This window comes from Callospermophilus lateralis, chromosome 8, assembly GCF_048772815.1.
Source record: "Callospermophilus lateralis isolate mCalLat2 chromosome 8, mCalLat2.hap1, whole genome shotgun sequence".
NCBI classification, from domain to species: Eukaryota; Metazoa; Chordata; class Mammalia; order Rodentia; family Sciuridae; genus Callospermophilus; species Callospermophilus lateralis.
Genome location: NC_135312.1, coordinates 49148183 through 49163931, shown reverse-complemented (window position 1 = coordinate 49163931; position 15749 = coordinate 49148183). Strand labels below are relative to the sequence as shown.

At 30.8% G+C, this 15749-nt stretch overlaps 1 protein-coding gene across 11 annotated transcripts in view; it reads left to right on the top strand.

The window, feature by feature from the left end:
• Window positions 1–15749, top strand: part of Epha5 (EPH receptor A5) — a 334483-nt gene that overhangs the window by 247008 nt on the left and 71726 nt on the right. For all 11 annotated transcript variants that reach the window (XM_076865180.2, XM_076865181.2, XM_076865179.2 and 8 more), the window contains 2 exons: window positions 1612–1736; window positions 7279–7438. In XM_076865180.2, the coding sequence (XP_076721295.2) occupies window positions 1612–1736; window positions 7279–7438 (285 nt within the window). The remainder of the gene's footprint in view (window positions 1–1611; window positions 1737–7278; window positions 7439–15749) is intronic.

The window sequence follows — 15749 nt, the reverse complement described above, 5'->3', positions numbered from 1 at the left end:
CCACTTCTTTGGATTCAATAATTTTCAACTTATGACTTGAAAATATTTTGAAAAAAAATGCATCTCCATTGAACATGCACAGATGATTTTTGTCATTATTCCCTAAGCAATAGAATGTTTCAATAGAACATTTACTACTTATATACTGTTTACATGTTATTACATGTTATAAGAAATATAGACAAGTATATGAGATATATGTATGTTATATGTAAATGTCTTGTACTGCTTAATGAGAACTGAGAAATTCATCATTTAGTGACTTTGTAATGTGTGAACATCAAAGAGTGTATTTAACATAAACTAAGATATCTATGGCTTCACTAGTCAACACAAGGACCCAATAATCAGTCTTATATGTGTATCATCATTGACCAAAATATTGTTGTGTGACAAATAACTATACTATATGCCATTTTTATAAGGATTTGATCATCAGTGCATGTTGTTGATAGCTGTCCTGAAACCAATTTTCTGTGCATGCTGAGGGATGACTGCATATAAACACACATATATGATAGTTTATGATAGTTTTTCCTGTGTCTTTTATAAAAGGTAAACCCTGCAAAAATAAAGGTAACCTACATCAGAAAAGATATTAGTCAATTCTCTACTACATCAAACCCAAAGTCTATACAAGTCTCCACAGATTGAAAAAATGGACATTGACTCATAGATCCAGATGTTTTGTAAACTCTCATATCTTAAATGTATGTGAAATCCCATACACATTTTCTATTTTTATTAGAAAAGTAGTTATCTCAGTCTCCAAGCAGATAATAATTAGCATTGCAAATGACTGTGATATAATGCAATTTGGGGAGGGGGAAGTGGAAATCAAAGAAATCATTTATTCTCCTTGCTGTTGATTTCAAGATATATGGCATATTTAGTAACATTTTAAGGAAAACTTTGAGTAGATTTAATATATGAATTTATTTACAACTACAGGACCCAATGTTATAATAATAAATGTTCAAGAGCTTTAACGTGAAAATGTGGTAATACAGGTAATCATGCATCTGTATTATGCAGAGTCCATACATTAAAAAGAATCCATAAATTTTAGAAACAGAATATACATAAGGTCTTTTTTCTATAGAAAAGTAAATTATTTTATACATCTTTCTGAAATGTATTGAGATAATGAAGACCTAAAATTCTATGTTCCTACACTTTTATTCTGAGACACTTCACAAGGTGGTTAGCTAGTTTATATTTGTAAAACACTTAATAATCTTATTTTGGTTTTTGGTACCAGGGATTGAACTCAGGGGCGCTTAACTACTGAGTCATATCCCCAACCCTTTTTATTTTTCAATTTGAGACAGGGTATCACTAAGTTGCTTAGTGCCTTGCTAAATTGCTAAGGCTGGCTTTGAACTTGCAGTCCTCCTGCCTCAGTTTTCCAAACCTCAGGGATTACAAGTGTGTGCTACACCTGCTTTAACACCTTATATAGAGAAAGTCAAATTGTTGCCAGATTAAAAGAAAATTTAATCATTTGTTATTTTTATGATATCCTAAAATGCTAATACATATAATACACAGAAGAGGTTATATTTCAAGGCTGTATTAATCATGATATTCTTTATTTGTATTTTTTTGCAGCCCCCTCTCCAGTCACCAATGTGAAAAAGGGGAAAATTGCAAAAAACAGCATTTCTTTGTCTTGGCAAGAGCCGGATCGCCCCAATGGAATTATCCTGGAGTATGAAATTAAATATTTTGAAAAGGTGGGAATAACAGAATTAAAAATGCCCTTTCCGTTGTTTTTCCATTTTAGCAACCATAATTATCCAATTTGTAGAAGAGTATGTTGCACTTTTACGTGTAAATCAATGACAATTGATTCTGTAGTCATGATGATTGAGGCTAGATGTGTAGAGGGAGCACTCTATTCATGTTCTGCTGCAAGTAATTTATGCTCTGGATACCCCCATATAGTCTAGCGTCAGCTTAACTAGTTTCACAGCCATGAAAGATGAAGTCATAGGACATTTTGAAAGTGTTGAATGCTCTTAAGCTATTGCTTTTCAGTAGCAAATGCAGCGTGCTACAAGGAATACTGTGTGTACTGACAGCCAGTAAATTGCCACAATACTATATGGTTAAGGATGGCTGGGTAGGTGAGGCATGGGTGACATAGAATTTTTTCAATCTCCTAACATGTATCTAACACTGTCATGTAAACCTTACATTAAAATTTGAGGCTACTAAATTCTTAGAAATGCATTTCTTACATTCCTTATATTTTCTTGATTTCCTCTCTTTCCCTAAATTCTCTCCTAGGTTCACTGTTTTGTATTTCATAGTTAATTGTTGAGATCTAAGGATAGTAATCATCTTTTTTTTTTTTTTTTGAATCCACAATCAAGTAAGCTATAGATTGTGGAATCATGTGGATGAGAGCTAAAGATAAACTTTAAACTTCTAAAGCTGGACAAGAGTATGTGATCAAGATATGTAGCCACCATTAGTCTTCCGCCACACCTTATTATAGTGTGAGCTTTGCACAGCCTGGAACTGAATGACATATATTCCTTAGAACAACCTAAATATTAACAAAGGGGAAGGAGCTAGATATATGTAGCCAAGCCAGCTTCTAAGAGGTAAACTGGAGACCTTGAACAGAAAGTGCTGTTTCAATTGAAATAGAAGTGGAAAATAACACAGACATAGTGTGAACAAATAGATCCCCAAAGAGAAGCTCATTTTTTCCCCAAATGCACAGAGACATCACTCCTTACCTTTTAGGAAAGAATAAAGAAAATAGGAGATAGTACAAAAAGTTACTCAACAATACCCTAGGAAATTGCTCAACTTAGGATAATGGGAAAAAGTAGGGAGGGGACAGTGGTTCTTCTTTTCGTCATCAAATAGAATACTAGTGAAAACAACTCAAAAGTCTAAGATTTTAGGCATATGCATAGAAAAAGGGTTCTGGTAAATATGTCAAATTTTAATTTCTCAGAGTATTATAAAGATTTTAAAAACTGTTTCTTTTGTTCATAAATTCAGCAATTAACTAGGAAAAGACACAACAAAGTATAAAACAGTAGTAGGGGGCAGGGAGCAGGAGAGCTATCTACATGTAGTTTCTATAATTTGAATGCCTCAGCAATGTTCATATATTGATTTCATTAGTTGTTTTGTTTTGTTTTTGTACTACTGGGAATTAAAACCAGCTTGATGCATGCTAGGCACCTGCTTTTCCACTGAGCTACATCCTCAGCCCCCATATATTTATTTTGCTAATAAATGAGTTGTCAATTGCTACTTTTGAAATAATCATCTTTTTACAAATGACTTAATGATAGCATTACCTACATTAGATCATTGGGGAGTATAAATGATGATACTTAAATTTCACAAAAATATGTTTCCCAAATGTATTATTACTAAGAGTGCTCTAAGAGAACACTTATATAACAACCTATATTGAGATATGGTTTACAAAGCTTCTTATCGACAAAAATGGAATTAATGTAGTAGAATGTAGTAATATTAATATTCCTGACTGATTCCTTTTTCTCTGAGATTGTACTCAAAATCAGCATACAATTTTCAGAGACTTACAATGTAAATACTACTCTATTAAAAATAATTTGTAAAATTAATGTTACATTTATATTCCATAGTTAAGTTTTTGTAAGCCTTATTTCTCTATAAGAATGAAAAGGTATGTATAATTTTACACACACACATATACATATATTTGCAAACACATGTTAAATTCAGCTGTATGTTCTCTTAAGTTAAAATTTTAATTATTATTAAAGTGAATTTTCAAGAAAGCTGAAATGTATCATAAAAATTTAAAACAATTAAATGGCAAAAACTCTGTGTTTGAATATATTCATATGTCTTAGATGAAAGAAAATTTAACAATAGGAAGACAAAGGTTTTGTTTGCCTCCATTTTTTTTCTAGTAAATCAACCAACTGGACTAATGAATGGCTTATTTTATGCCAAAAATAAGAAATCATCCTTTTTCCTCTTATTAGTAAACTTGTATTATCTTTGTTACCAATTCCCACCATATATATAAAATGTTCCATTGGATATTCAGCAGGAACAAGGATTTAGCCCTCTTTTTTTTTCTTCAAGTTGCTGCTTCTGTAAGAATGAAGAGTTAATCAACAAGTGATAGGCAGGATTCCTTTTCTATTAATATTTCTTCTAGTGTATTTAATCCATGTGGAGGAATGATTGTCTTTAGAGATCAAATTTATTTTTGGATTATATTTATTTTAAAATGATTTTGTTCTTTGATCAAGCCAAATTACTGAGCACACCCATGCACACACAAAAAGATTTAAAAAAAAAAAAAAACACTTCTAGGAAAAAGAAGAAAAAAATACAAGGATAATGAGCTTTTATAACATGTATTGAGGTGGGGGTCTTGGTAGATTTCCAGAGCTCATTTAGAACCTTCAAAATGACACCACCATTTTATTGAATGGCTTTTGGCCAGACACAGGTGGCAGAGCTTTCCAGGGCACATGCATTTGCCAGCTGGCATTTCTGCCTGTGATTGCCTTGCTCTAATAGAGGTCATTGGGCTTCTCTGCTCTGGTGTGGTAATGGGCCTATTGCCATCCTTTAATTAAAGGCAGAGGAGAAGGGAAGCTGCCCCTTAGCAGGGTGTTTGCCAGCTGGCTCCTTGTGCTGAGTCCCTCCCCTCGATACATGTGAACAGTGTTTGCTAAGCAGCTGGGGAATGTAGCTCATTTGCTCAGCTGGGGCAGGAAGGCAGCAAAAGCCAATGCCCTAACCAGGGATTTGGCAGCCTGGTAATTGTGGGTGTTGAAGAGGTACATACAGAATTTGTGAGATGAAGAAAAGTATAACATAAGAGTATTTTAAAGGAGTGAAATAGAAAGAAATTTTGGAAGATATTTAGATCATTAATAACATGTATTCATTGGTCTTGATCTCTTAGATATATGTTTTGCTCAATTCTCTTTAATAGTTGCATTCAGCTAACTCAGCAAGACAATGAAGGATTATACTCTAGATAAGGAACAATTGAGATATAATGTTAATAATTAAATAATGCCAGAATGTTGTCTTTTTGTGAAATTTGAATTTCGTCTCACATTATTTCACAGAGTAGCATTTCAGTTTTCTTGTAATTCTGTTTCCCTTTTTCCAAAACTAATAATTCCAAATTTTTTTATAAAATGTACTCAGTATACCTTTAATAGTAAGGATTTACAACCATGCAAGCTTTTAAAATTTGTTTTGATTTTTTTCCTTTGCAGCAGAAGAATTTACCATCATTTTATGTGTTAAGAATATACAAATTAAGTTAAAAGTTTTATGATATTGTGGAGATTATACTTGGTGCTATGTGCTTTATTTCTATTATATCTCTTTCCAGTTATCTTGATAAATAGTTTCATCACCATTGTAAAGAAGAAAAAATGGCTCCAGAGTTGATACCCACATTTGCAAATATACTTGTTATGACTGAAATTCTAACACTGTTATGTCTGCACTTTTAAAAAATCTTCCCATTATATGTGCTAACATTGTGTGTAAAATCCAGAAATATATCAAATTTATAAAAATCCCACATTAATTTTGGCTAGATTTTTTTACCAAGTTAAATTCCCTTTTATCAATTGGAAATGATATCAATAACCAGATATTTAATCATTTCTTACTGAGAGCTACTATTTTAATCATAACCAAGCTGTGACGTATATTAAACTGAATAATATTGAGAATAGTACACAATATTATCAGGTTTAGTGAGTCAAGAATATGAGTATTCTCAGAACAATCAGTAACTAGAATAGGTCATAAAAGCTATTTACAATATTTCAAAGGAACACATCAAGAAATCATCTGCTTTTTACTGTTGTCATCCTAGCATGTAGAAGGGACAACAGAGCTCATAGGAGAAAGAAGATCAATAAATGTTTGTTGATGAAAAAAATGAAATTTTGAGGTACAGTTTTTCAGGATTTTGTAGGATTTACCTATTTGAAATTCCTTGCAAAATTGAAAGAAAATTTCCTAAGCCTTTAAAAGACTAGACACTTAAATTAATCTATGCATTAAAAAAGTAAAATTAGCCATGTGTCTAGTATGAACTCAAAAACCTATTTCAATTAGAAATTAGACCATTCTTATTTAGAGAGTAATTTGGGTATACTTAATTCTGAGATATTTAATATGCTTAAACATATTAAATAAGGAACAGTAAATTGCTTAAAAAAATGGTCCTAAGTCATTTACTTTAGGTAGTATTGGTGGTGGTATAGAAAGTGGCTAGAAGTCAACTTTGCATACTGAATTATGAAAAAAAGAGAAAACATTTAAAACAATAATTATGAAAATTAAAACATGTATTTTGGTTTATTATGTGTTTTCACACATATTATGTGTTTTGTTCTTACAACATTTATGTGAGAAAACTCAAGCAAAAATTCCAAGTTGTACAGATAAGCTTGATGATAAAAGTAAAAATTAACCTGCTGTATTTTAGCCAGTGATTTCAACATCTACTCTAAAGCCAATGAGTAACCTCAGAGAGCTTTGGAAGGTTAGCGTAGACTTCTGTGAGTAGCCCAAATAGGGACAGTTTATCTTTTGTTTAAGTTTCCAAACTTGTTTTTCCAGTCATTTCTTTCCTACTCTATCTCCATTCAGTATTTTCCATACCCCTTGCATACAATAAGAATTTTTAAAAGGAAAATAAAAAGTTTTTTTTTATTTGAGTGTTCTCCTTAATGCTAACTATTTAGGCAGAGTGAATTGAAATAAAAATTCTCCAGTACAGTACTAATTTCTCCCCAAGCTCTAAATATAATTAAGAATTTAATTAACTGAAGTTTTAAAGCTTAAGACTAAACATATATGAAATACTGTCAATTTTCCTCTATGAAGAGGCAACATGTTAGATACACTCCAATAATACATTTTGAGAAAAACCAGCATACATTAATAATAAGAAAATAAAGTCTGGAAATAATCTCCTGCAAAACTGCCTTTTATGATTTTTAAAAATTTGTTTTTGTCAAGGACATGGGCATGTATTATGGATGAGTAGAAAGCACGTTACTTTCAAAACCTCAAGTTCCAACAACATTGTAAGATCATATTTATATATATAACACAGTGAGGGTGTATGAGATTTTTCCAAAATAGGTTTGAGCTAATAGAAAGTTCATTGGTTTCTAGTTCATTTCTAATATACATTTCTAAGTTTTGTCATTAGTAATTCATATGTTGAATTTTTTATTGTATGTACATGTGCAATCCAAGGACCAAGAGACCAGCTACACAATTATCAAATCGAAAGAGACCACTATTACTGCAGAGGGCTTGAAACCAGCTTCAGTGTATGTCTTCCAAATTCGAGCACGTACAGCAGCAGGCTATGGTGTCTTCAGTCGAAGATTTGAGTTTGAAACCATCCCAGTGTGTAAGTCATTTTAATTACTGTCAACTCATGTCTCTGTAATGGTTAACAGAAAAGAGTCAGTGGATCAATACCTTCCCTGGGCACTCTGTCAGTTTCACTCTCCTTCCCTCTCTCCCAGGCGTGACCCCTTCAGGTAGGAAGCATCTGTCATGCTGTTATGGTAGGTCAGCAGGTTAACACTTGGGGTCCTGCTCCTCATTGCATTTAGTCCTTTGGGACACGGTATATCAGAAGATCCTTAAGAAATGTTTAAAGCTTGCTTCTAAAGACTTTGTTTCCACTGCTGCAATATTTTATTGAATTATTGCCATTTACTTTTTACATGTTTTGTTGAACTATGCTACTTTAGTTTAAGAAAATTCCTTGAAAAGCTTTCTTGATGTTGAATTTGTCAAGAAAATGGTGCTCTCAGTAACCTATCTGCTTTCTTAAAAGTATATTTATTAAATATTTTGCAGTATCTTGGAGTGGAGAATTTGGAAATGTTTCCAAAATTCTCTTTTTGTATTCTTTTATTTTCCCCAAAAATTGTATATTTTTTTTCCTTTTAACTTCAACAAAATATAGAGATTACTAATTTATCCTAAAGATAAAAGCAAGATTGGAAAAATGAATAACTTTACCTTTGTATAGATGAAAGAACTAATACTATTAAAATTTCATTATAAAGAAAATAACACACAGGAATGCTGCAAAATGTCAAGAGTGTGTATATATACTTTTTAAAGCCAAGTTATGTAAAAATTAGTGATTTTAAAATGAAGAAGACAAAAATTAGAATTTAGTTATTGGTTTGCTTTTTAAATTATTAAATGATTACTAAAGTAAATACTAATAACCTTTAGAAAATCAAGATACACTTCTACTTAATATGTTTAACTAATTATGTAGAAAGAATTTTTTCAATAGTGTAAATGGAAGAGAATAGTGTCATGAAAAAATTATCAACTAGGCAGGTAAATTGGTGCATGCTTGTAATCCTAGTGGCTGGGGAGGCTGAGGCAAGAGGATTGCAAGTTCAAAGCCAGCCTCAGCCACTTAGCAAAGCCCTAAGCAACTTAGCAAGACCCCATCTCAAAATAAAATGAAATAAATAAAAGAGCTGGGGTTATGGCTCAGTGGTTAAGTATCCCTGGGTTCACTCCCCAGTTCCAATAAATAAATGAACAAATAAATAAAATAAAAATGATAAACTATTTTTTCTATGCAAAAGAATATTCCATGACTGATATCTAGTTAAAATCACTGAAATTTGAATCTCCAGTGCTTAACTTCCAGAAAAGTTTCTCAATAGACTTGGTAATAAAATTACCTTCAATGTAAAATAGATTTTTGATGAAAAAAAGACATGTTATATAAGATGACCATCCTAATAAGCCTTCATTTTTTTAAGGTATCAATACTAATGCACACTTGCTTATGTAGTCTCCCAATTCTGGGTACAAAACTATATATAATATCAAAATATGCTTGAATGCTTTGATAACTATACAAATGAAAAATTCATTTTATATTAAATTCTACTCAGTTGTAGATGTTACCATGTTCATGAAGTAGTTTTTCTTCTGACTTTTCAATTTTCTACCCTGTACTTTTTTTTTTTATTAAATACTCATTTCCAGGCATGCCAACATTGATCAATCAGAGCCCTGAGAGAACTAATATATATTCAGGTCAGTTATACTTTTACAAAGTCTCACCTGAGATCATATGCTTTTCAAATTTTTCTAAATCCTCTCTAGAGAAAAAGAAATATCATGCAAATATTTTTCCCACAAAAGTAGAATTTAATGTTATTGTTAATAAATAATGACAATGTTTTAGGGCTGACTGCCTCACAGCTATTAGTATAAATTCTTACTTTCACTTGAGTTTGTGTTCATATATATAAGCATTTGAAGGCATTTCTGTTTTGTAGAAAGTATGTAATATATATCTTCCTCCTTTGATCTTTACATGAGAATTTTTTCTATATAATTCAACACAACTGTATAAGCGTCTATTACATTAAGCATCTATTACATTATAGGATTTGTTGGGTTCCAGAGAAATCAACATGAGTAATACACAGGAACTACCCTTGAAAGTACAAAAATATAGTCTGTTTAAGAGAAAAAATATTTGCTTCAAACCCCATTTTAGAATAATTTTTTTTATTGGTTAAAAACTATTTTCATGGCTTCCTATATATCAAAATTCTTTTTGCTCAAAGTATTGAGAGAGATTCAAATACTTGTAAGGTACATGGCCCCTTCTTTCTCACAGTTTGTAGTTTTTTGGTAATCAGAGAAAATGCATGATAATTAAAACAATAATTCCATTTAGAATTTCTGTAACATTTGTGTTATATGCCTTTCACTTCACAATAATTATTGTAGTCTTTTGTGAAATTGTGATAATTATTTTATTGTGCATCATTTACTTAATATCATAACTTAATTTTAACATATTATTTCCCCTCCCCCAAAAGTTCTCCAAATCTCCAAAGCAAGGATTATAGTTTCTTAAATGTTCTTGTATTTTTCCCCTTAAGTTTATCAGTGATTTTCATTTGGTGTTGAAATTTAAGAATACTGGCTTTAAAGAGTTATTATTGGTAAAGAAAATCTATTTCATCTTTCAAATAAGGACAGAATATTATTTCAAAATTACCTTAGAAAAGAATTTTTTAATTAAATAATTCATAATAAAATGCTGACATGTTATTCATTTGGTTATATTTAAAAATTTATTACAGGTCTTTATAAAACTTGACTTCTTTATTTACTTTATTTACTGAAACTGTTATGAAAACTTTTCTCTTTTATCCATTTATCTTCTAAGTAAAAAATATAGGTCTAAACCCAAGTGTAAATAGTGGTAAAAACAGGACTGAAAATATATTTATTTGGAAATATTGTTTTGTATGAGAATTTGGGATAGGAAATCTCCACTCATTTTTTTTTCTTTCCCAAACTTTAGTTATTATCCATATGCTTAACAGTAGTGACCAAGAGAACACACACCTATCCCCACTTACACACCAACAAATAAACCTTCCATGAATGATACTAGTCAGCTAAAATAGTTAATTCATTTTTTCAGTTTCTTTTAACTTGTCTTAAAACTTTGAAATTCTCACTGAATCTTAATCTCTACTTGCCCAAGATTTACTAATCTCATTTTTGTTTGTTTTGTAGTTTTAATGTATCACTTTCTTCTATCTGTTTTTTATCTATGGAACTCAAATCTGTTTAATCCAAATGCTGAAACAATGCTATTATGATTTTATTTGAAATTTTCTTGAGGTAAGTGTAGATTCAAAGTCAATTGCATGCAATCATACTAAGAACTTATTAAGCACGTTGTTATTTTCTCCCTATGGTAACTTCTTGCAAAACCATAATGTAGAATCAATACCAAGAGATTCACATTGATACTATCCACAGATATCAATCACATTATTTTGTTGTTTTTTTTTTTTTCAATCATATTATTTTGGACTTCTTTGTATAGAAGTGTTTGTGGACATGTGTATTTTCAGTTCTATGCAATTTGGTCCTTTGTGTGAGTTCATGTATCTACCAAATGCACACATGATGGAAATCCTTCTTGTTGACCTTTTAAAACCATATCCATTTCTTTCAGGAACAACTCTATTCCATTAAAACAAACAAACAAACATGGAATCCATTAATCTGTCCTCCATTTCTAACATTTTTGCTATTTTAAAAACTTTTTTTGAATGGAATCGTACAGCGTGTGACTTTTAGTTTGGGATCTCCCCCCCCCCCCACTCAGCATAATTCTCTAGCAATAAATACAGGTTGATGTATGCTTTCAATTTGTTAATTTTGATTGCATAGTGATATTCTGTGGTTATATGCACCACATTTTAGTTTCACCATTCAACTCTTGAAGAACATCTGACTGATTCCTGATTTGCTTTTGCAATCAACATTTGTGAACAACTATGAGCATTTGTGTACATATTTTGGTGTAGAAATAAATTTTCATTCTCCTGGGCTAAATCCCAAAAGTATAATCACTGGTTCTATTATGATAATTATATGTTTAGTTTTACAAGAAATTGCTGAACTCTTTTCCAGAGTAGCTGTATTATTGTGTATTCCTTTGAGCTACAGAAGTCATTCAGTTTCTCCACATCTTCATCAGCATTTGATGTATTCATTTTTTATATATTTATTTTTTAGTTGTGGTTGAATTAAATACTTCTATTTTATTTGTTTACTTTTATATGGTGTTGAGGATGGAACCCAGGGCCTCTTACATTCTAGGCAAGTGCTCTACCATGGAGCCTCAGCCCCAGCCCCCACCCGCCATGTATTCCTTTGCTAGTCATTTTGAATAGGTAGATGGTGTATCTTATTGTGATTTTCATTTGAATTTTTCTGATAGCTAATGCTATTCAACATCTTTTCATGTGCTTATTTACCTGTCATACTGTTTTAAAGTTTTCCACTGACTCCAGAACTCATATTATTTGTCAAAATCATAATTTTGTTCAGTTTTTTCTGATGAAGAAAGTGAGTAGATAATAATGAGAAAAAATACTCAAATTCTCAGCTCAGTCTTCAAAAGCATTTATAATCTGGCTCTCAAAAGTTTGTTCAATTTTAATGATTAATTGTTCCAATATGTACCTTAGGCATTATATAAGTTTACAATCAGGAACTAGGAAGCAATGCAAAGTAAAAAATGTGATTTCTCAACATACTACACCTGAAAGTTCTAGGAATAATGAGAGTAAATAATTATTTAAAAAGTGACATTTACTAAAATATATTAATTTTTATAACTGATAGACATTTTAGTATAGTATGTTGCATTACTTCAAACTTTGCGTCTCGGTGTTTTCAAAATATTCCTCAGCTCTTTTTTCAATATTACATCAGCAACTGACTAATTTTTAACAAATATACATAAGTAAATGGGAAACAGGAATGCCTAAATATTCATATTTTTAAAGAATCTAAACTTAACAATATGTTAAAATGGAAATCATGGCTCATATTAGACCTAGTTTTTTCCTACCACCAAATAAGTGTAAAGAAATTGACAGCCCTGTAAATTCTATCTTTTCATCTTAGTTAAAATAAGAATGATAATATTAATGCCCTCAGAGCAAACAAAATCCTGATGAATTTTTTCCTATTAGAAATATCTCACAAATTAATCATTACAAGTGAAATTTTCAATAATTAAGAATTACCAAAGAACTTAGAAAATTGTTAATTAAAAAGTTAACAAATTAAAATGTATTTTAAAAATTATTCATCTTTTTAATTGTATATTATACAAAAATCTGATTTCAGTGCAAATTAGATAAAAACATAGAAATACTTATAAAATTAAGCATTAATTACTCAATACTTTTACAAAATGTATTGATTTAAACATTTGAAAATTTTGGCATAATGTTAGCTATTATAATCTAAGATATTTTCACATACATAAGTGTATTTTAACCCATTGTTAAATTAGCTCTTATTTAATAATTAGCTCTTGAACAATGGCATTTATTAAAAATAAATCATTTGACACTACCAGGAACCTTGTTTGCAAATTTAATACTTTTCTTAGTTTCAGGTTTCCCCATTTTTATCTCTACTTCTGATTAATCATGCCTTCTTCTTTTAGAACCATATCTGTGAGGGTTACCAAATTGTCACATTGAGGCCAGAAATATTTCTTGTCATCAGGTTAGAAGGGCTTTTGAATGCTAGACTGGAAATTTTGGAATGTGCTTCCATAGGTACTAGGAATCGGATAAGATCTTGATCAGGGAAACATAATCAAAGTTACGGTTTTTGATATTGAATATACATACAGAGGAGAGAAAAAATACTACAAACACTCTTACAAGATTTTAAACATATAGATTTGATTCAAAGAAATTAATAATTAGATGAAATAAAGTGATACATGAGGTACATCGAAAGGAATGTAAAAAAGTTTGGTTATTAATGGACAAGTACAGGTTAAGAAAGAATTAATATAGTTAAACTAGAAAGAGATCAAATCAGTTGGTTTATTGGTTTGATTCATGTCTTATTTGTTGATGTGTTTTTGTTAATACCCGTGGGGCTAGACTTAGTATAGGCCTTAATATCAAACATTATTCTTATGTGGCAGTAAATGCAAATGAGGGGGAAAGGTGAAAAGTGGAGCAATGCTTTAGAGAGAAATAAGCATTGGAGTTACGAATTTTTCATGTCACCTGATGCCTTGAGCAAAGAAGTATCTGAAAGGGAGTGAGAAAGAGAAGCAGGGAGAGAAAAAGATAGAGGTGAGAAGGATCAGGAATGAGTCTTCAGCAAGCTCACTCACTTGGAAGATGGGAATGAGAATGTAGAATCAACAAAAATTACAAAGCAGTGCTTCAAAGGGGCAAAACCAACCATCTTGTTAAATGCCATAGGCAGCAAGAAGAATACTGATTCTACAATTAAATATATATGTTATATAGAGTAAAATTTCTTATTACAATACTGTGTAAGGTAAAATGAGCACTAATTGAGTTTTAGCAAATATCATGTAAAAAATAACAAATAAACCTCAAAGGCAGAATAAAAGTTGCACAGAGAATTTAATAACTTGACTTTCACAAGATCAGGCTTATTCCATATAACTCAGTTAAGATGCTGACAAATAGGAAATAATAAGAATGGTAAATAAAGCAGGAGATAATAAATGGAAATCACATTCACTGTGTATTTAAGGCTGTTAGTAAAACATTATGCTAAGTGTTTTCTATTATTATTTCTAATCTTAGCAGAAAGATAATGATCCAGAAAAAATATTTTTATTTGAAGATTAAGGAATGAGGCTTTAAAAGATAAAATAACTTCCTTGGCCTATATGTCCATTAAATGTTGGACATTTTTTTTTTTTCAAATTCAGGTTGAGCACCAAAATATTTACATAAAATAATTTACTTTTTCCTTTTAAAAGGAGATAATTCTCAGGCTAGTAAGTTGCAAAGAAATAGTCTATAATGGAAAAAATAGCCCCACCTGAAGGAAAGAACCAAGATCTCTGGAGAGAAAAAAGAGACTCTAAATAAGGAGTTAGGTAAAGTAAAACAAGATGACAGACACAATGATGGTTAATGCTAGATGACCCGAACAACCTGTTGTATAAAGTGTGGCCTTTAAAAATGCACAAAGTAGGAATGGATTAACACACTGAGAAAGTAAGAAATACTATCATTGTGGAGGTGATTTTATTTGGAAATTAAAGAGTGAATAAGAGCATTCAAGCAGCAGTTTCAACCCATTCAAAGTAATATTGAACTTATATAACATTGAACCAAGTCTGCATGGTTTTCTTTAGATTGGTGTCCTCTATGGGGGTGAAGGGAGAAGGTGGTGAGTGAAGAGATAGATAACTGAGAATAGCAATTGTACAAATAATCCAAGGTTAGAAATTAATAGAGTAAATCCTGGGTGATGGGATAATTTTTCCCTATCCTGTTTATACTGCACCACAATAACCAAATTATTTATTAGTGATCTCAGCATCAGAGAACAGGAGAAGTCCAGGTAAAGAGATATAGAATTGAAACTATTATCACTAGAAGTAAAGAGAAAGTAAAGACATAGACTTATTTTATAAATAGCAGTTATACTAACTAGCAGTTGATAGTATTTGGCTCTGACGAGTGGTCCAAAATGGTGTCTATATAGATCAGGACCAAAAAAGGGTAAGAATGTGAATGTCAAATAAAAATTTCTTTTTCTATAGCCATTCTTTTTCAAAAAGTGATGTAAATGAATATAATGAATAGTATAAGCTTCTTAAAGTTTAAAATTTCTGCCTTCATAATTTTCAAAAAGTAACCCTTCTCACAAAATATACTTCATGATTATATTCTGCTTGAAATTATGTTGTTAATATTATATTTTTAATATTGTTGTTTTATGTAACTTTGATGAGGTTATAGTCACATTACTTTGGATTTTCAGAAAAAAAAGAATAATCTAATCAGAATTTTTTTTAGAGAACAGTGGCCTCAAACTCTAGAAATGTCAAATTGCATATACTTAATACCATCTTATTTAGATTAAGGTGTTAAAAGTTGTTGAAGATGTTCCATTTTATCTTGTAAATCTTAGGTCCCTCAATGAATACTATACAAACAATATACATTCATTTTTTTATGATGACAAAGAAATAGTCAGTGACTTAGTAATGCTTTTGAATTTCTATTTGGAGAGTAAATATTTTCTCCTGAAGATGCCTTTTCAATTACAGATTTTTGAGAAGAGACATTATGGGGAAATCTTGGTCAAGGGATTTGTGAATTGCT